The sequence below is a fragment of the Sciurus carolinensis genome, chromosome 7 (genome assembly GCF_902686445.1).
Source record: "Sciurus carolinensis chromosome 7, mSciCar1.2, whole genome shotgun sequence".
Classification (NCBI taxonomy): domain Eukaryota; kingdom Metazoa; phylum Chordata; class Mammalia; order Rodentia; family Sciuridae; genus Sciurus; species Sciurus carolinensis.
Window position 1 is genome coordinate 116,098,562 of NC_062219.1, and position 21,213 is coordinate 116,119,774.

General features: G+C 50.1%; 1 protein-coding gene across 3 annotated transcripts in view; it reads left to right on the forward strand.

The window, feature by feature from the left end:
• Kif6 (kinesin family member 6) overlaps positions 1-21,213 on the forward strand; it is a 392,117-nt gene that overhangs the window by 350,405 nt on the left and 20,499 nt on the right. For all 3 annotated transcript variants that reach the window (XM_047559645.1, XM_047559644.1, XM_047559646.1), the window contains 3 exons: positions 946-996; positions 18,910-18,994; positions 20,497-20,632. In XM_047559645.1, the coding sequence (XP_047415601.1) occupies positions 946-996; positions 18,910-18,994; positions 20,497-20,632 (272 nt within the window). The remainder of the gene's footprint in view (positions 1-945; positions 997-18,909; positions 18,995-20,496; positions 20,633-21,213) is intronic.

A 21,213-nucleotide genomic window follows, 5' to 3' on the forward strand; every position in this document is an offset into this window, starting at 1 on the left:
GCCAGTGCTTTCCGGAAGGAGCTCACTGCCCTGCCAGGAGATCTGACCCATTTTGAGATGACTTAATCCATTCTGACACAGTGCTCATTGTGAGCTCTCTTCCTTCTGTTTGAGCCCCCAAGTCTGCCTTTGTTTGATTTGACTTCTGCCCTCAGGAGGGAGACAAAGTAAATCTGTTCTCTCATCCATGTGACAACATACAGTTATCCAAAGACAGCCATTATCTCTGCACCTCCTCTCCCTCGAAGTCTTTTCTTCTCCATCCAAATATCTCAGGTCACCTCAAATGTTTCTCAAAAGTCACAGTTTCAGACCTCTCACCATCTTAGTTACCCATCTCCTGAGTATTTTCTATTTTGCTAGTATTTCTTGTGACAGAAGCTCCCAGAACAAATACCAACTGTGGTCTCATCCCTGCAGAATACAGTGGAATATCACCTTCCTTGTTCTAGCCTCTATAGCTTTATTGATGCAACCTAGAATTATATAAGTTTTATACCTACTAATCACCTGTTAAAGTATTGTCAACTGAACCACTCTCTTTTTTATTTGGCACAGTTTCATATCACTTAAAGAAAGAAATTCATAAATTTTTAAAAGACCAAATCCTGCCTCCAGCTTCATTAACAATAGACAAAAAGAACTATTTAAGAGAGTAGGGCCCTAGCAAAGGTTATGAGTGACTGATGACAACTGAACCTGTGATGGGGTCACACAGGTGAAAGGTGTATCTGTGCTGCTGTGCCAGCGCCTGCCCTCACAGCGTCCTCTTCCAGCACAGCCCAGGACGTGCATGGGGCTGGGGGCTCTTCTTGGAGTCATGCCTGCTTCTGTCTCCTTTAATCTAGACCCTTTATTCCCCACCCAGCTGGCCACGTGCTTCTGAGGCCAGATCTTCCTCCAGCCCACTGGAGACTCATAAGTGACTCTGTGTGTCTTTGACAGGTCACCTGAAGGAGGAAATCACCCGGCGGCATATCCAGCAGGTGGCTCTAGGTGAGTACAGAGCAGAGGCTGCGGGAAGAGGCAGGTGGAGGTGAGGTGAAGCAAGGCCAGGGTTGCTGGGGGCCGTTCCCGCCTCTGCCCTTCTCTTGGCCTCGGCACCTGCCCCTCCGCTGCCTCCCAGCTGCCGCCTCACGCTCCTGGCCTTTTCCACCCCACGCCCTCACGGCCATCCACCCCCTTTGTCCTGGGTCCTTCTCTGAGCTTTAGCCAACCTGATCAGTGACGATGAATAATGAAAACAGTGACCCCTGCACGTGACCTGGTGTGCACTGTACCCTTTCATCCTCGCAGGTCCAAAAAGGTAGGTGCATTTACCAGGTGGAGGAGACTGTCACTTCCAGGGCCTGCTGTCCAGTGAGTGTTGGAATGGGGCTTCCACCCTGGTTCTCTGAGTCCCAGTGATTGGGACCTCAACACACTGATGGGCAGACACTAAGCCCATACGGTCACCTCTCCAGAGGCCCTTCACACCTGAGAGCGAGCACCAGCAGAAAGGGCCTCCTTTTGATATGTGACCCAAGGAAGTCACCTGGGGACAGGGCGGCTCTCCACAAGGCTGGCGGAGCAGGTGTCCTGGCCAGAGCCACCTGATTTCCTCCCCAGCGAGCCAGGGCCCTGCCTCCTGTATCCCCTGGAGATGGCCTGGGCCCTGCAGTGACCTGCAACTGGAGAAGTCTGGCACCCAGGGCCAACAGAACAGGGGAACGGAGCAGAGCCCCAACGTCATGCGTCTCAGCCCTCTGGACCCTGGTAACTTGGACCATTAGGGAGGCTGGTTGCTGCATTTCAGAAATGAGCATAATGATAACGTGAGATCACAACTGACCACACCAGAAACGGGAACAGCAAGCCCAAGCCACACTGGTTGGAGCTCTGTGCTCCCACAGCTGACCCTGGGATTGCCAGGGGCTTGGTGCACTCAGAACTGACTCTGCCGGATGTCCTCCCAACACGGGGCCGGGCCGTCCTGGCTAATAACCCACTGAGCCAGTCTCGGGCAGGCTCATGACCTCTGCTGGGAAGATGGGTCAAGGGGACCTTCTGGGCCTCCGAGCCCTGCCCCTTGCCCACGCTGGGCAGGTCTCCGAATGTGGAGTTGTCCCCCAGGGCTGCCATCTGGCCCTCAAACCTCTGGCCTCTCCTCACGCCTTCACGACACTGGCTTATGAGAAATAATGACGTGAAAAATGCCACTCAGCTCCAGGGACCTGGGAAGCCATTTCCGTGACTTTCAGGGTAAGGCTGTTCTGTCCTCTCTCTCCCCTGGACCCAGACTGCCCCGACCTGATCCATCAGCTGGGACAGACACTCCCAGCCTTCGGAAGGCCGGCCTGCATGTTCTCAGTCGCACCCGCGGGCCCTGGAGCCTTCTGAATTGCAGCAGGTGTCAGGGCCAGCCCGCCCGGCGTTGCCCACGGTAATCAGCAAACTTCAAACAGAGAGCTCTCTGGCTGGAAGGCTAATTAAGAGCTTTTGAAATCCCTACTTGTTTTAAAGCATACTATCCCAATTAGAGAAGAAGTGTTAACACCCCCCAGCTGCCATTTTGAGATTAAGTGCCAGGTTGCCGTCCAGACTCCTTAGGAGGTTGTCTGGTGGCGATCTGGGCCGCCAGTGCTCCTGCATCCCAGGTGACCACGTGGCAGCCAGGGCTCCTCTCTGGACACTGCAGGTTGTTTACGGAGCCCCCAGACTCACCCCTCGGCAGGCCTGGTGTTGAGGCTAAAAGCAGGGCAGCACCCCTGCAGGACCAGCTGGGTGCCCTTGGCTCGCTGGGATTTACTGCGTCCTGTCATCTGGGCTTCAGGTGCAGGGGTAAAGCCGTGGCTGGATGCAACACGCCCCTTCCACTCCTTCGTCCCACTCTCCTCTGCCCTTCTTGTTCTATTTCCTTTGGCTCTTTCTTCAACTTCCCTCACCCTTGGTTTTAAATATGCCCCTGTTATTCTCTTTTTCCATCTAAGTATCCACATAGGTGTGGTTGGTTTTGCAACAGCAGATGAGGTTTTCCCACATGTTTTGCATAAGAACATGTCTCTGTGTGAAAGTAGATGCATGCCCAAGGAAATATGTATAAAGGCCATCCTGAACCCCCAAGGAACAAAGAGCTAGTGGTGCTGAGGCAGGAGGCACCATTTAGAAGGTCACTGATTGGATGATGCGATGCCATACCCTGGGGCCAGCTGCAGTCAGCTCATCTCTTATCTTAAGACCCAGTTGTTGACTCTTGAGGAATTTGGGAAGCCATTTTTAAACATGGTTGATGTTGGAAAATCAAATTCTGTAAGCTTACAATTTAATGAATTTTATTTTTAAACAAAAGTAATCTTCAAGATTCATTACTTCTAATTAATTTACATTTTACTATTATCTGTGCTCTTAAATTACCTGCATGCTCTGTATCTATAAAGTGAAGAGACCTCATAATTGTGTGCTGCTGGGCAGCTCTTCCCAAGTCCACCATTAGTGATGTCACGCTGGTAGCTTGAAATCAGACATGGTGGGAGAATTTACACCAAAGAAATTGGCAATAAATTGTTATAAAACCAGGGCATTTTTTTTTTCAGAGAGCAGCTATTAAACATTTACTGCCACACTACTGGCAAACAGTCAAGTGCCCCTCTCAAGGCCAGTTGTGTGTGCAGTGTATATGTGTGCATACACACACACACACACACACACACACACACACGGTTTTATGAGGATTTCTCCCTTTTCTGGCTGAAACTCCAGACCGTGGTTTCTGTTTAGTATCTGCCCAAGGAACATCAGGAATGATAAATATCTACCAAATCCCAGTCTTCTTTTTTATAATTTAAACTTTTTTTTATTTTTGCAAACTGCATTTTGATGCATTGTACACAAATGGGGTACAACTTTTCATTTCTATGGTTGTACATAATGTAGATTCACATCATTCATGTAATCATACATGTACATAGGGTAATACTGTATGTCTCAGTCTACTATCTTTTCTTTCCCACCCCCTCCTGCCCCATTTTCCTCTGCACCATCCAAAGTTCCTTTATTCTTCTCTTCCCCCATCCCCTTCCCCCACCATCATGCATCCTCATTCACTTATCAGAGAAAACATTCAGCCTTTGGTTTTTTGGGCTTGGCCTATTTCACTTAGCATGATATTTTCCAACTCCATCCATTTACCAGCAAATGCCATAATTTTATTCTTTTTATGACTGAGTAATATTCCATTGTGTATATATACCACAGTTTCTTTATCCATTCATCAACTGAAGGGCATCTCAGATGGTTCCACAATCTAGCTACTGTGAATTGAGAGCTGCTGTGGCTCTCATTGATGTGGCTACGTCACTGTACTATGCTGATTTTAAGTCCTTTGAGTATAAACCGAGGAGTGGGATGTCAAATGATGGGTGCATTCCAAGTTTCCTGAGGAATCTCCATGCTGCTTTCCAGAGTGGCTGCACCAACTTGCAACTCCACCAGCAATGTATGAGTGTGCCTTTTTCCCCACATCCACACCAACACTTATTATTGCTTGTGTTCTTGATAATAGCCATTCTAATTGGAGTGAGATGAAATCTTAGGATGGTTTTAATTTGCATTTCTCTAATTACTAGAGATGATGAGCACTTTTTCATATATTTGTTGATCACCTGTATATCTTCTTCTGTGAAGTGTCTGCCCATTTCCTTCGCCATTTCTTGATTGGGTTCTTAGTAATTTTGGTGTAAAGTTTTTTAAGTTCTTTATAAATTTTGGAGATGAGTGCTCTGTCTGAAGTGTGTGCAGAAAATATTTTCTCCCACTCTGTAGGCTCTCTTTTCACATTATCGATCATTTGCTTTGCTGAGAAAAAGCTTTGAAAATCAGTGGAGAGGGAATTGAACGAAGATAGAAGCAAGGCAGGAGAAGCTCTGGGCCGTAGTCTCCCTAGATGTGAGAGCCAGAGCTGGGGACTGCAGTCAGTGACCAGTCCTAAGGGCACCATCAACAAACGAAAGTTCCTGAAGGACTTGGTGGAGGACTGACTCCCACAGGCTGGTTCAAAACACAATAAAACACTGTTGTCTTCAATGTAGTTGTCATTCAGAAATGATAGTCGAGAGGGCTTTGCTGAATTCCAGCGCATGCGTGCCCCTTGGTTGTACCAAATATGCTAAATGATAAAGGACAGTTAATAATGCAGATGAGTTCTTGAGTATTTTACTGTGAACTTGGCAGGTGTGTGATTTCTCTAGGTGTGTTTTCTTCTTTAATGCTCATAACATCCCATGAGGTCGACATCATTCTTATCTCCACTTCAAGCCTGAGGCCCAGAGGAGTTAAGTAAACCTGCCTAATTTTACTCAGCTCAGGATGCAAAGCCAAGCAGCCCATTTCTGAGTCTCTGTCCAGCTACCACACTGCACCTGTCCCAGCACCTCTGTCCTCTGCGCTTGCTTTGGGCACCTTGCCCAGCATCCTGGAGCCCACAGAGGGGCATAGATCCAATGCTGCCCCTCTAGGATTTCCAGCCTAACCAGAATGAGGAGGAAGAATCAATCAATCAATCAATCAATAAAAGAGCTCCCTTTTCTAATTTCAGATTCAGAAACATATTCTTCCATTCACTGTCCTCTCCCCACTGGAGCAACAAAACCAGTTTGGCCTTGACCCCTCCATGAAGCCTTCCCTGACCCCTCCTCCCCAAGGCCGCTCTTCCCTGACCTCAAGCATCTCTTAGCGCACCAACTCGTTTTGCAATTATTTATTTCCATAGCTTTTCTCCACACTAAAATGTGAGCTCCTTAAAAACTGGGTGCAGCCGAATTCATCTTTGTATCCCCAGCAGCCAAAACGAGCAATAAATTGACCAAATCAATGGGCAAATGAATGCTTCCCCAGATGGCTTCCAGACTCACACATCTTGCAAAAGTACAATGAGACATGTGAACATAAAATAAAATAAGTCCATTTAAAAGAAGTAGAAGGAGTAAGTGCTTTTGGACCCCACAGCTGAGCGAATTACACACACAGGCAATAAATTTGCCTCTCCCCTCCTGTAGCCGCTAAGCAAAAAGAGAAGCACCCAGAGTTACATAGTTTTCATTTTCTGACAGCAGGAAGCATACTAACTAATTTATCTGCAGAAATAGAATTTCTTCCTGGAACTAAACACAAGCGAGAATTTATCGTGTGGATCCTTGTGTAAAGGACACTGAGTGACACAGTGAACGATGTCTTCAGCTGCAGTTTTACAAAAGATACCAAAATGTTGTTCAACCAGCTGATTCTCGTATCGACCCTCTATAAAAGCTAGAGGCCTGACATTAAAGCATAACTCACGGAAAACGTTTATGTGAGCAGCCAAGATAATGTGACCCAGGGACTCTGCTTTCTGATGGTCACACACAGCAGGAATGAAACTGGAAGACTCCAGCCCCAGGAAGGTGGGCTGTGGCGTTTGTCTCTCAAAGCTCTCTCTGAGCAGTCGTTATCAGAGATGGCATCTCTTCAGTTCACCATCAAAAGTCTAACAAACGCCTGTCGTGGAAATTTAAGACACCTCACGCTCCCAAGCAGCATGTGAAATGTGTCAGGTGAGAGGGACCAGCCATCAGAGTTTTGGAATGGACCACAAGGAATGGCCCCTGGGGCTTGTCACCAACACCTTGGGCCTGGGCTGAGTCTCAGAGATGGACAGGGTTCTGAACCCCAGAGAAGAGCATGGCGTGGTTGGGGGTGGGGGCGGGCTGGTGGGATGTGCCTGGTGTGTGAAGGGTGTGGTACGACACGTGTGCTGTCTGTCTGTGCGGGGAGTGTTGTCGGTGTGTATGATGTGTTGGCGTGTGTGTGGCGGGGTCGTGTGTAGTGTGTGTGTCGTAGTGATTGTGTGTGTTAGGAAAATGACTCTGGGCAGCTGAAGGGACACAGTGGAGGGAAGGGCATCTCGCTGAGAGCTGGAACCTGACAGTCCACTTACAGCAGCCGAGCCTCTGAACATCTGAGCCAGGAAGAGAGGCCATTCAGGAAATCTGGAGCCCAGAACACACTGGAGTCGCTCGGCATGAGCTATGTGACAGAGGAGTGAACAGTCTGCTGCCCCGGACACACGCCACGGCCTGCCCCCTCACACCTGGGCAGGTTTCCCCACTGGGAGCACACTTCTGGCTCAAACCCAGGGGACCCTCAGTTCTGCTGGCCCACCCGAGGGAACCTACTGGGAACTGGCCCAGTCAGATCTGAGAATGCCCAGGAGGCCTACAGTGGTCACACCCCATGAGGGCCTGGCCTGGTCCCTTGGGGGTAAGTGGCCAAACAGTTATTTTGTCCTGAGGGGCTGCCACTTCCCTGAGGGGCTCACAGACGCGCCAACACAGGTAGGACAATGAAGCAGCACTCCGTCTCTGCCGTGGCTCTTGACCCAACTCCTGTGAAAACAGCTGACTACAGATCCCCTTCCTCTACTGCAGACATGGTTCACGCGCTGATACACAGCCACCAGCAGTGATTAATAAATACAGAGAAAAAGCCCACACATATGAGATGGCAGGTTCCAAAGGGCACCAAGGAGCCCCACAAATACTGCCTCTTGGTGCCCATCCTTTCCCCCTCCCTCTCAGCCCCTCACTGACCCGGAGCAAAGACCTCCTGGAACCCGAGGGGACCCTGTGGCTGTGAGGTCACCTGGGGCCCGTGGATTGCCACCCTGCACTCAGGTGGTGACACCCAGACCCCCGCCTCAGGGCCCGGGAGAGGCTGAGAGACCCCAAGTGGACGGCTGCCTACTTTGCCGCACTGCTCTGTGTTATCCTGAGGAGCCCTTTGGTCCCTAACAGAATCCTGCAGTGACCTCTTGTGGTTCCCTGTCAAAGAGACCTCACGGTGGCCACTTCCCTTCATTTGATGTAAAATTGTTTAAGATCATCTGAGGACAACAAATTTGAGAGAGAGCAAATGGCCAGTCTGTCATCCACGTGTCCCTAGACCTGACCGACTCCCTGAGAGCACAGTATGACTGGGTGTGCATGACCCAGGTGACCAGGGTGTGGACAGGGTCCGCTGCTGAGGCGGGGCTGAGGGGGCCTCCAGCACCTCTGCCCACTGGTTGCAAAATGGACTCTCTGAGATGCAGGTGGTCTGCACGGCCCCTTCAGGACCCCAGGGTGAGAGTGAGCAGAACCTGGACCAAGCAGCAGGGCCTGGATGAACCCACCCGGTTCCACCAAAACAACTTCTAGTGTCTTTTTGCCAATAAACTCATGTTTGAAGGAAGACCCCACCACCACCACCCCAACAGCCTTTAACGCACCCTCCTCCCTCCAGGCTCTGCTGGAAACATCCGAAAGGCAGATGTCCAAGCTTCCCTTCCCCAGAGCTGTCCCCCGCAGAGCTCCGCAGATACCTCCACACAGCAATCATCAGTCCCCTGGCTGCCCTGCCCCCACTGGGCAGAGTAATTTTCTTTCCCCAGCACCGAGCCCAGAATTGGTACACAGAAGGTGCTCCGTAAGTGTCTACTGAATAAATCAGTGAGATCTAAGGAACTGCATTTTTACATTACAGATGTGCCAGGCAGCTGAGGGGCAACGTGCCTAGGTTCCAACATCTGTAAAAGGCAGCGATGGAACCGATGATATTCCAGTGCCCAGAGCCATCCCTGAAGCCTAGCTGGTACACACTCATTACTTGTGGCAAGAGCAAATGGACCTGGAACCCTCCTCAGCCCCCAGGCAGCACAGGGTGGTCTCTGCTGTGAATCCAGACTTCCTGAGACGTGCGGGAGCCCTGTGGCGGCGTGCGGGGAGACGAGAGGGCCTGGGTGGACTGGCATGCTCTCCTCTCAGAAATGACTAATGAGAATGTTGGTTCCTCAGAATAGGGTGGAATGCAAAGGAGGCAGCTTCCCCAAAGGAATGAGATGACATCTGGGGAATTCCAGAAGGTCTATAAGACCAGGGACATAGTCTCTGGTTCATTCAGATCCACAGTTGCTTATGAATATAGGGCCAGCGTCGACACAAGGTCCTCCGTCAGATTCCAGGCTCATGATGGAGGCTTGGCGTGAGGAGTCCCACCTCATTTCCCTGCCCACTTCCCAACACCACAGCTTCAGACCCTTTGAGTCCTTGCAGACCTCGGGCCTGGCCATTCTGGAGAACAGGGACAGTGTCAGCCCTGGGGCCAGTCCTGCAATGCAACGTGATTTAGGAAAAGACCACCCATCTTGTGTGTTAGTCAAGGTTCTCCAACTAAGGAAAGGGAAAGAGAAGCAGGGAAGCGTGAACTGTGTGGTTGAAGACCATGAACAACCATTCGGGATGATCTGAAAAGTCCTGGTAAAGCTAAAGACACATGAACCTGACATCCAAGGAAGCCCGTGCCTAGGAACATTTACCTAAGAAGTTGTCACACACTGTAATCCCAGTGATTTGGGTCGGAGGAGCAATGAGACGGAAGGATCTCAAGTTCAAGGTCAACCTCAACAACTTAGTAAGGCCCTAGGTAACTTAGCAAGACCCCATCTCAAAATAAAAAATAAAAAGGACTGGGGATGTGGCTCCGTGGTTAAGCACCCCTGGGTTTAATCCCCGATACCAAAAAAAAAAGAAGGTGTCACATACTTATCCAAGGACACACGCATCACACCATCCTTCTTATCTTAGTAAATAGTCAAACAAATGAACAAAAACTAAAACAGAGACTGCCCAAAGTTCCCAGTCAGGGGGTGGATAAATTAAATTGCAGCTATAAGGCATTCATGCCATGGAACACCACAGAGAATTTAAAATGAATAGATTACATCCACATGTAGCAATGTGAATAAATCTCAAAAATACAATGGTGATTGAAAGGAAGAAAATTTCTGAAGGATATCTAGGGAATGATAACATTTATGTAAATTTCAAAAATTTCAGTGCGATTTATTAGGGGGAGTGGGAGCATCTTACCCTTTGTTGTGAAAGAAAACATAAATAAGAAAGATGCATCACTTACACGCCCAGGCATCCAGTCCCACAAACGTTTCTCAAGGGTGCACCTGTGCAACCACCTCTTCCGTCGAGAAATTGCTCTTTAATGTTTAAGGGACTTTGAACCGAGAGGGTGAGAAGCGCAGCGCAAAGGCCACACGCCCATCAGGATGGCATTAGCTCAGGAGAAGGATGGTGGATTGTGGGGAGAAAAGGTTTCCCCAGTTCCATGATGCTTTATTAAGGAATGAAAATGGAAACAACTATGGCGAAGCATTTAGGTTTTTCAAACTATACAGGTAGCAAGGGATGTTATTTATAGCAAGTTCTGAACTTTTCATATTTGAAATGTCTATTATAATTCCCAGAACTCAGCGAAGGATGAGATTCCAAGGGTTCAGAGATCAAACCAAAGGGACTGTCGTAGTGGAATCTCTGTGATGGGAGACGTGGTGGTAAAATGCGAATCTAAAATCAATTCTGATTAATCTTAATTCTCCTCCCTATGTTTATGTCAGGACCAGTTTACTTCAAAGTGAAAACAGAAAATGTATCAGTTCTCATTTTCTCCTCCAATCTGTGATAACTTCTAGCAGGGACTTGGCTGCAGATCGTGGACGGGCATGGTGAACGGTTGGGGGAGCCCATGGGGGTCACCTTTATGTTGTCCTTCATGGTCTCTTTAAATCCTCATAGGAGGGATAGATAGTGCTTCCGCTCCAGAGAGAAACTGAGCAGCCCCGTACCTCAGCGGGACATTCATTGTTAATAACAAACAAAATAAACAACAACAATAATTAGTTGTTTAGTAAGTGTGGTCTTAATCATTCAAATTTCACTCACTTCTCTCCCTTAGCCCAGTCAGCAGTCCTGAGGAAACAGGGCAGGGTGTCTCTCTAGTTCACGTCCTCCCTCAGCCTGTGAAAGCCTGGTTTCCCCAAGAAGGGGTGAGGAAGAAGCGGGAAGAGAGGAGAGGAGCTGGCTGAGACCTCCTTGGACTGGAGCTGTTGTGACATGGCTCTGGGCTCTCTTCCCCGTTTGGGGTCCTTTCATGAGTCTCTGATGGTCCCTCACTAGCATGTCCCTCCACCAGAGGGCAGACGCCCTGATCAGACTTGGAACCTGTGTGGTCAGGGTCCTAACAGGAAGCAGCTGGCAGGACTCAAATTAGGTGTTGCGGAGACAGTTGAAAAACGGCCTGTTTACAAAGGTGTGAGCCAAGTGTAGGGAAACCACAAGGAAGGGCGGCCCCGAGGTAGAAACCAGCCAGTAGGAGGCAGGGCTGCCCTGGCCTGAGGGAGGCCAGAAGCGAGAAGCCACTGGAACAGGACAGAAAGGGTCATGCAGAAGGGCCCTGGCCATCTGCCAGGTGCTGTGGCCTCCAGTCTAGCCACCTCCAGCTCATGGTCCCCACAGACTCTCTGGGGGGAAACACCCGCCATTTTCTTGCTAATGATTCCCTTTAGCTGAGCCCAGTCAGAAAGCAGATAAGGAAGCGTGCGGTTATCCCAGCCAGCCTCTGAGGGCAGGTAGCTGGGCGAGGAGGGCAGAAGAGGGTGGATTTGGAGAAGCAACTGGAATAGGAATCTGTCCAGCACACCACCCCAGCATCCTGTGGTCCACATTCAGTTTCCTTCTCCCAGGGTCCCACTTCCCCTAGGTGGCCCAGTTTAGAAGGATCTTAGTCTTACATGGTGCACTGGAGCCCGCTCACAGCGGTTCATGAGAGCCCGGTATGCACATCTCTTCCCAACTCTAAATTCAGAAGCATCGTGTTGGTAGCTAGTAATCAGCCATGACAGGAGTATTTATGCCACAAAAATTGGCAGGCATGACAAATCATGAATGCCCCAACAGCGAGCTGGTTGTTAAGCACTTACCAGCACACCTCTAATTCAAGGTGACCCCAGCCTGACTCTTCCACGTGTGCAGTCCATGCTGGATCCACAGGAATGCTGCGGACACTCCTTGCTCTTGCTCCTAGCAGATCGTCAGCCCAATCCTGCTCTCAGATGTCTTGAATGGGAACCAGGCATCGGGGCACTGTGCCCTCTTTGCCCCCCTGACAGACCTGGGGGGTTCCTGTGAGACCTTCCGAGTTGTCTTTTTCAAGCCCTGCTCGCTGCCTCTAAGGGAAGGGGAAGCACCTCCACACACATCGCCCCCAGTGAGGGGGATAGGCTGGGCTTAAGGTTAACTGCAAGCTCTTTTTTTAAAAAGTTGTCTTCTAACATTGACTTGGACCCTTTTCTCTGGTTGTGTGTTGGTTGTTCAGCCATCTCTCACCATCTTACTGTGCAAATGAGCTGGTTCTACTGGGTAGTCTGTCTCAGAGTCCACTTTTTACTCCAATTGATGATAAAATCTATGAGGAATCATTGCCAAACTAACAAATTGATTTACAAATTGACTCACTAGATACATTTTCCAAACATAGAGGGAGACAGCTTTATAAGGAGTCCTCTACTCAACTCCTGCAAGTCCTGAAATTTGCCTAATAAGCCTGTCAAGAGAATGACTGAAACCACTAGTCACCCTCATTCAGGGTCTTCACAGGAGAAGGGCCTGCGCTCAGTCCCACAGGTGCAGGAAAAACCGTCCTCCCCCAAAGAGAAACCCTAAGTTCAGGACTACAAGCACATTCTGACTGAGGAGTGAGGAGGTCACAATGTGCAGGAAAGTAGCAGGGCCTGGGTGGGAGAAGAGGTGCCCAAGACCTGCCAGAGAAGGTGGCTTGTGGGTAGGAGCCAGAGGCCACCAGGCCAGGCTCTGAGTGGCTACCATAGAAGAAATGCTGCCTAGAAACCAAACGATGGATTTGGGGCTCCAGGAGAAAGGGTTGTGGAGAGAGGAGGAAGGAGAGGGCTCCCATCTGAGCCTGGGTGGCCACGAAGCCAACCTCAAGCAGGTAGCATGACAAGAAATGTCTGTCCTGTGTGTGGGGCATGCCCCAGGGGCTCCCTCAGGCTGCCAGGCCACCCTCGAGCATGCTGACCCTCTGACTCTACGGTCTGAGCTTTCTACAGGGAGCACAGTGGGTGAGAGAGAGCAAATGCAGAAGGAGAAAGGCCACCGTCCCAGGGGCATGGCCTCGGATGGAGAGGTCCCAAGTAGTACAGGGGAAGAGACAGGGAAGGTCTTCTGCGAAGGAGCTGTCGGGCTTGTGGTTTGCTCTGAGCAGCTTGTTCCTGATTGTACAAAAGCAGGGCCATTTCTCCCCTTGGAGAGCACCCTCTCACCCTGAGGGGAAAGCAGCGGCCATGAGTGCCAGGTCTGCGACAGTGTGGAATTATCAGGCACCGCCATGTGTCCGCAGGGTTATCTGTCATACCCTGAAGTCGGGTGTGCCAAGGTGTTGCACAAAGCCAACACCAAGACGGATGGTGGCACTGAACACCTGTCCGTGTGTGATTACCCCAGCCAACAATCAGTTTGAGCCATTAAACAGGAAGCCGTCTGAGTGGGAGCCAGAAGCTTGCCTCTGAGCTGCTGACCACTGAGGTGACTGAGCTCCTGGCACCATCAATCTCCCTAAGAATGGACACCGACTTCCCCAGCAAGGTGAGGCTGAGCGATCGGCAGCTCTGAGAGAGTTTAGCCCAAGGAGGCCCAGAGTGGCTGGGGAGCAGATGAATCATGAGGTGGATGGCTGAGGTGACGGGCAGCCGTGCCTCCCTGGCTCAGATGTCCTGCCATCTGCCACCAGAGATCCACACAGCTCACTGCCTCCTCCCACAGGGGATCTGGCCAAACTCTGGTCATGTTGGGCCCCATAGCCTTTGTCCTACGGAAGCCCACGGGGCCCCTTTCAGCTTTAGGACGTGGTCGGGAATTTCAACATTGCCTTCCTGAGGACTCCTAATGGTCAAGGAGACAGGCAGGCCGGCCTGGAAGAGCAGCAGGCTCTAATGGTCAGAGAGATGCTCAGACCCAGCAGGCAAGGGGCATGTGCCCATGGATTTGGGTTGGTAAAGGGCAGTTTTCACAGACCAGCACCCAGGAAAGAGACAGGATTTCTCTCAGCTCTGGCCCAGGACTGAAAGGCATTCGTGGAAAATGGCATCACCTTCAAACACCAAAGATGAGTCGAGATAGACTTCAGTGATTTCCTGTGGCTTCCTTCATTATTGGAATCACTTACAAAGGAAAAAACAGCAGCTTTGAAGTTAGAGCTGGGTTCTCACCCTAGCTGTACTTGCTAGCAGTGCGATTCCCAGGCAAGTGACTTCCCCTCTCGGGACCGTTTCCCTACCTGGAGTGGCAGTTGTGGAGTTTGCATAGGATAGCACACATGACGCCCTGGCCTGCGTAGGCGTGGCAGCGCTGCCGTGGATGGCTGCTCAGATTCTGTGGAGCACCTGCAGGGGCCGAGCGCGGCGCTCCCATCTGACAGAGTGTGTCCCTTCCTGCAAAAGCCCTGAGTCCTTCTCCCTCCTATCACAGGTGGGCAGGGGCCCCCAGACATCCGAGCTCCCACACCATCCCCTCAAAACTTCCGCAGGTCCCGTAGTCTCAGCAAGTCCTGTGTCCTGCACTGGAAGGGTTCAAAGCCTTCAGTGCATTCTTAACAAGGGGTAGGCATCGGAATCTCCGGGACCCTCCCTACAAATTCTACCTCAGTAGGTCTGGAGTGGGGTCCAGCCGCCTCTGCTTTTACAAGCTCCTTCAGTGATTCTGATGTGCACCCCCAGCTGAGAACCACTGAACAAAGAAAAGAGATTCTGCACGTTTCAGACAGTGGATAACTGTGCAGGAGAGTGGGGGGTCTATGGAAGTGGGGAGAGGAGCTTCGGAGACCTTTCCAGGTGTGCTCATGCCTGGTGGGAGGGGCCTGCGTCTCTACTGGCCTTCTCAGCAAGAGCCCCTGCTGTCCTTACAGTGCTGGTTCTCCAAACCTGAAGCCAGAGGCAAGGTCAGCCTGGGACTGTGGGTCCCCCACCACCCTGCTTCCTGCTGGCTCGTTTCAGTTACTCTTTGACTGTTCAGGGCTTCCTCCTTGGGCGACATTCAGATCTACAGCCACCAGCATCCAACAAAACCCTTTTTTCTTGCTTTTGTGTCACTTTGGAGCCAGCTGCCTCCACAGACTAACAGCGTGACCTCACAGACCACTCAGGACTGTGGCCTCCTGTGCTGTTGTCCCAGCCAGAATCCTGTCCTTGAAAGGAGGGCTCCCTGTGTCTCCTGCCAGATGACTGGAGGTTCTGTCCCAGGCATGTCCCGGGGGGACAGAGACCTACAAAGCCCAAATGCCCTTTAGCAGCTCCCTCCCCCTGTTCTTGCTCAGTGGCTTTTGTCTGCTTCCCTGAGTTCCCAGCCTCTATTTTCTTCAGCGAGGACTGAAAACCGGGCCACAGAGAACATCAGAAGCAGCCAGGGGCTGTCTCCCTGCGGGGTGACTATGCGTTTCACTAAGCAAACATCACCTTTGGCCCCAGGCCATTCGGTTGCCCTGGCAACGCGGGTAACTTGTGTCTTGGGGGTGCACTGCGCCCTCATTCTGGATGCCCAGGGTTCCTGCCCCAGCCTTCTTTCCCAGGTCCTTTCAACAGGTTTCCACGTCCCATCCCGGCGCCACACAGCATCAGCCGTCCCTCAGTTTGGAGTAGCTTTGTCTGGGGCAGCAAAACACTGCCTGAGTCAGCTCTAAGGGACAGACCTCCTGCAAAAGCAGCCCTCTCCCCAAGTCCCCGCCTGGCCCACAGGGTCCTTGGGGTCTGGCCGCAGTCCACAGCTCCCGCACTCTCTCGTCCTGCTGTTCCTCCCATGAAGCTCACAGGCACGCCCCAGGCCTGTTGCATTTGCTGCTATACATTCTGTCCCTGGTTTTCCTAGGCTGGTCCCCTCTTTTCATTCATGTCCCTCTCTCTGATGTCTTGTCCTTGCAATGGCTTTTCAACCCCCATACCTAGTGTGGCAGCCTTTGCCTTATCTTTATGTTCTTGTCCAGTGTTGTGGTTTGGATGTGAGGTGCCCCCTAAGCTCACATGGGAGACAATGCAGGAAGGTTCAGGGGAGAAATGATTGGGTTGTAAGATGTTAATCCAATCAGCGAATTGATCCCTGATGGGATTATGGCAGGTGTGGCTGGAGGGGGTGGGAATTGGGGCATGGCTATGGGGTGTGTATTTTGTATCTGGAGAGCGGAGTCTCTCTCTCTCTGCTTTCTGATGATACCCGCTGCTTCCTACTGCCACGCTCTCCTGCCATGAGGATCTGCCTCACCTCAAGCCCCAAGGACTGGAGCCGACCTTCTATGGGCTAAGACCTCTGAACCGTGAGCCCTCTAAGAAACCCTTCCTCCTCTATAATTGTGCTGGTCAGGTCGTTTAGTCACACAGCGAAACAGCTGCCTAAAACATCCAGCTTCGTCTTTCCCCGTAGCACCTTCCAAATGCTGGCATCATATTGTAGACTCAATTTTTTTCTTGGTTTGGGTCCTTCCTCCCCTCGAATCCTGGACAGGGCAGGCGCATGGCTGATGCTCAGGAAACAGTTGTGAAGTAGTGAATGCAATGCGTGGCCAGTCTGGGCTCAAACCAGGCCCTACCATCTGGCAGCCTCGTGGCACTGCACAAGCCACTGGTCACTCTAGGCCTTGATCTGCTGGCCTGTACCACAGAGGGGCAGCGTGGGTTCGCATTCCAACTGCACCACTTACTAGCTGTGTGACCTGGGATGGCTTCTGGCCCTCTCTGGACTAAGCATGAGAATGGCGAGAATGGCCATGCCTTCTCAGCAGGGTTATTCTGAGAACTAGCAAAAGCTGGGTAGAGGACCCACCCAGTGCCAAGTTCCGCTAGCCAGAACCACCAAGTAGACGCACTCAGTTAATGGCCACTGTTGTTACTCATCTGTATAGAAATATAGAGTGCACACTTTTAAAAGGTAAGAGGGTCCTTGTCTCCTCTGTACCTCTTGGATCTATGTGGAGGATTATGCCCAGGCCTAAGCTTTTTGTTGTGCTTGTTCTTTGTAGATAAACATGACAGTAGAGTATATTTTGACACGTTATACATACATGGAGTATAACTTATTCTAATTATGAACATGGGAGAATTATGTCTGGTTTATTCTTCTGTCTTTCCCATTCCATCTCCCCTCCCTTCCCTTCATTCCCCTTTGTCTAATCCAATGAACTTCTATTCTCCCCCACACACCTTACTGTGTGTTGTTTTTTGGGATTGGCTTATTTCACTTAGCATGATGGTCTCTAGTTCCATTCATTTACCAGCACATGCCATATTTCATTCTTCTTTATCACTGAGTAATATTCCATTGTGTATATATACCAGTTTCTTTATCCATTCATCTGTTGAAGGACACCCAAGTTGGTTCCATAGCTTAGTTATTGTGAATTGAGCTGCTATGAATGTTGATGTGGCTGCATCACTGTAATATACCGATTTTAAGTCCTTTGGGTATAAACGGAGGAGTGGGATCGCTGGGTCAAATGGTGGTTCCATTCCAAGTTTTCTGAGGAATCTCCACACTGCTTTCCATAATGGTTGCACCAATTTGCAACTCCACCAGCAATGTATGAGTGAAGCTCTTCCCCCACATCCTCACCAACATTTATCGTTATTTGTATTCTCGATAATTGCCAGTCTGACTGGAGTTTGATAGGATCTCAGTGTAGTTTTAATTCACATTTCTCTAATTGCTAGAGATGTTGAACATTTTTTCATATGTTTGTTGGCGCCCATTTGCATTTCTTCTGTGAAGCCAGGCCTAGGCTTTGTATGTAAGATAAGGAAGAAAGTAACCAGGTGATGAAGAATTGGCAGAGTCAACCTGAGATCAAGCTGCAGACACACGTGGCATTTTGCTGTTGAAATTCAGAAGGAGGACATGCTATGCTGCTCCAAAAAACCAGAGTAGAGGTGAAAAGAAGTTAGTGGGGAAGGTCTCAGCTGAACGTGAGAGAAAACAGTGCTATCCACAGTGAAATATGCTACCCTGCAAAGCAGTGAGCGCCCCATCAATCAGATGATCATCTGTCAGAAATATTATAGGAGGAAGTTTTTTAATCCAAGGTCCTTGCAACAAAACCAACCTGGATCTGGATCCGTTTCCTGATGTTAGTCACATGACATGGGTAGTTTAACCTCTTCAAAGCTGTTTCCTTCTCAGTGAAGGGAACAACACCTGTCTTACATAAGTACTCTAAGGCTTAAGTCTGGTCATGCCCAGAAAGCACTTGGACCATTCTGTGTGGACCCATTTTGTCCTATGCAGAATAAAAATCAGGGTGCTGTGGCCTCTAAGATGTCCTCTCTGGGGGTAAGAAACACAGCACAACCATAAAGAAAGTTCCAGGAGAATAAACAGCCCTCTCACACTGAGCAAGGACGGGACCAGCTCTGGACAAGCCCACGAGGCAGAGCAGGCAGCCAGGCACCCCCATGGCAGCCATGTGGGAGCAGGACAGTGGTCAGCATGGGGACACAGCTGGTGACTGTTGAAGTGTCACAGGCTCCTTCTCAGCTTCTTGGGTTCCCTATCAACATTACCTGAGCTAATCCAGCTTGAGAATCAAGCATCAGAGGGAAGTGAGAAGCAGAAGACATGCTTCTGAGGCTAGAGAATCCGGCACCTCAACTGGTGCAAAGAAAGAGGTGACAATTTAGAGACAATTCTTGGTGTGTGAAGGGCTCTTTCTCAGAGGATGGGGAAATACTGTTTTGCATCTTCCCTGGGGACTCAGAAGGAAATAAGTGAGCTCCATAGTAAGAGGATTAGTAGAGGTGGAGAGAATTCCCTTCCAGTGACAGACGCTGGGCAGTGGGGGACAGCAGGGAGGACAATCCTGGAAGCGAGCAGAGGTTGCCATCCAGAGGCGGCAGAGGAACTCACAGGGTCCCCCTGCATCTTGAGACGCACTTGAGCTCTGTCGCAGGCCATAATACCACACTTTTCCTTTTGCCTTTCTTCCCCGTTGGGGTAACCCACCGACATCTTCCTCCTACAGGAATCTCCGAGAACATGGCCTTGCCCTCCATGCCAGACCTGCAGGAAGACAGACTGCGATCACAGCTGGAGGAAGAAAAGAGAAGGTGCCCTTCTTTTTTTCCACTTGCAGTCTGACCCCTGTCTCCTTAAGCCTCAAGGACAACCTGGAGACACCCAGGGCTGGAACCACAGCCAAATGCTAAACCAGCAGGTGGTGGTGCTGTTTGAGTTGGTGCCCAGGCGGCGGAGGTTAGCATGCTGACCAGCCACCCGCAGCCCAGATGCCGCTAGTGTTGTCTACTGCTGCCACCTAGAGGCAGCAAGAAGCATGACCACGGTGGTCTCTGTGGCTTCCCTCCCAAGCCTTAGGAACATACCTTCACACAGCCTCTAAGAGGCCCAAAATTATTTTACTTATAGAGTAAGAATCTCCATGCATAAAAATACAGGTGGCCATCGCAGCCTCTCCCTCAACACCCCAATCAAGCAGCTCAGTTCATTCGTTTCTGTATGCGTTCAACATGTCTGCTAGCTCCTCCGTGCCCTGGAGAGGGTCTAGAGATACTGAGTCAGCTGCCTTTCCTGCCTCAAGTGACTGATGGTGTCCTTGCATCACACTCCCCAGCCAGCACCCCAACTGGGCTGATGTGGCATGCACCCTGAGAAAACTCCATCACCTACTGCCCCACCCTGGCACCCCAGGAGAATAAAGCCCCGGGCGCTGCTCTCCAGGCTACTCCTGACAGCTGGGCACTTCTTCCAGAATGTCCTTCCACACGCGATACCATTGCTGTCCACCCCTTGGTCTATGCCTCAGTTGTCATCCTTCTCCCTCACTCTGCTTACTCTCCTGCTTCTTTCTAAATCCCATTCTTCCTGTGTCTTTTCTCACCCAGTCTTATCCCCTAGGTCTACATTTCCAATCTCAGCATCACCTACAAAGGCACATTGTCTCCTTAGCTTGGCTACTGGACTGTCTCTGGTGGACTATTTCTGATGAATGTAGTGTTCCCAAACCAAACATGCATCAACAAACATTTAACTTTTGGTCCTCACCATGAAGATGGTCCAACAGAATGGCAGGCTATGAGTCCAGAGTCAGACTGCCTGGGTTCAAATCCCAGCTCCTCTGTCTGTTTCTTCAGTGTATAGAGCACATTATCTAACCTCCCCATGCCTCTGGTTCTGAATCTGTGCAAGAGATTTAAATGAGTTCATATATGCTGAGTGTCTACAGCAATGCTTGCCCCTTTAGTTAAGTGCTCCATAAAAGAGGTCCATCTCAGGTTGGTGACAGCTCCCTGGTAGAGTGCTTGCCTAACATCCTCAAGGCGCTGTGTTCAGTTCCTTATACTGAAAAAAAAAAAAAGTTAATTGTCACTCTTGAAAAGGGTTTCTTCATCTCACTTATGGCTCCCCAAACACTGCTGGGCAAACGTGCTTCAGTCTGCTTCTATAAGATGGACTAGACCCTGGTGCCCTGCCCTGTCCTTGGTAGGCTACAATCTGGTCCCAGACCCCAGGCACCAGGGCAGCACTGCCAGGCTTCTGAGATTCAGTGACTTTCAAGGCAGAGGAACAGTGCCTCTTCCCTGATCCCCTGCAGGTACAAAGCTCTGTTCACTCGCCTGAAAGCCCTGAAGGTGGAGATCGAGCACTTGCAGCTGCTCATGGACAAAGCCAAGGTGAAGCTGCAGAAAGAGTTTGAGGCCTGGTGGGCAGAGGAGGCCACCAACCTGCAGGTATGGTCTCAGGAGCATCAGGGCAGCTGGGGAGGGGACAGTCAGGAGACAGAGGAAGAGGAGGGCCTCCCACCCCAGGCTCACTTGACCCCCAGAAACACAGAAGGTCAGGGCCCATTGTTTGCTTGCTCTCAGACCTCCCATCTGAGCCGTGGGACAGCAAGGGACAGGAGATGCAGCTTCCCCAAACCAGGGGATCTGCCACCGTTGCTCTGTGTAAGAGACTCCAGGGATACCACATTCACATTTATTGCTTTTCAGATTACACTCATATATATGCTTGTTAATTACAGAAATGTTAGAAAATACAGAAAACTCAAAGAAAGTAAAAGTTACTTTAATCCCTCCCCTTAAGGATAACCAATATTGACATGTTGGTTTATATTATTTTATCTTCTTTCTCTGCATGTATATAATATATTTTTTAAAAAATAGGATCACATTGGTCCTCTAATATCACAAATATCTTTTTTCTTTACATAATCATTTAAAATGGTTATTTTTCTGTTGTTCTACAATATCATTCCTGGCTTTTACTGTCCCCTCATATGAATATATTTTAAGGCACTTTAATTCATTTA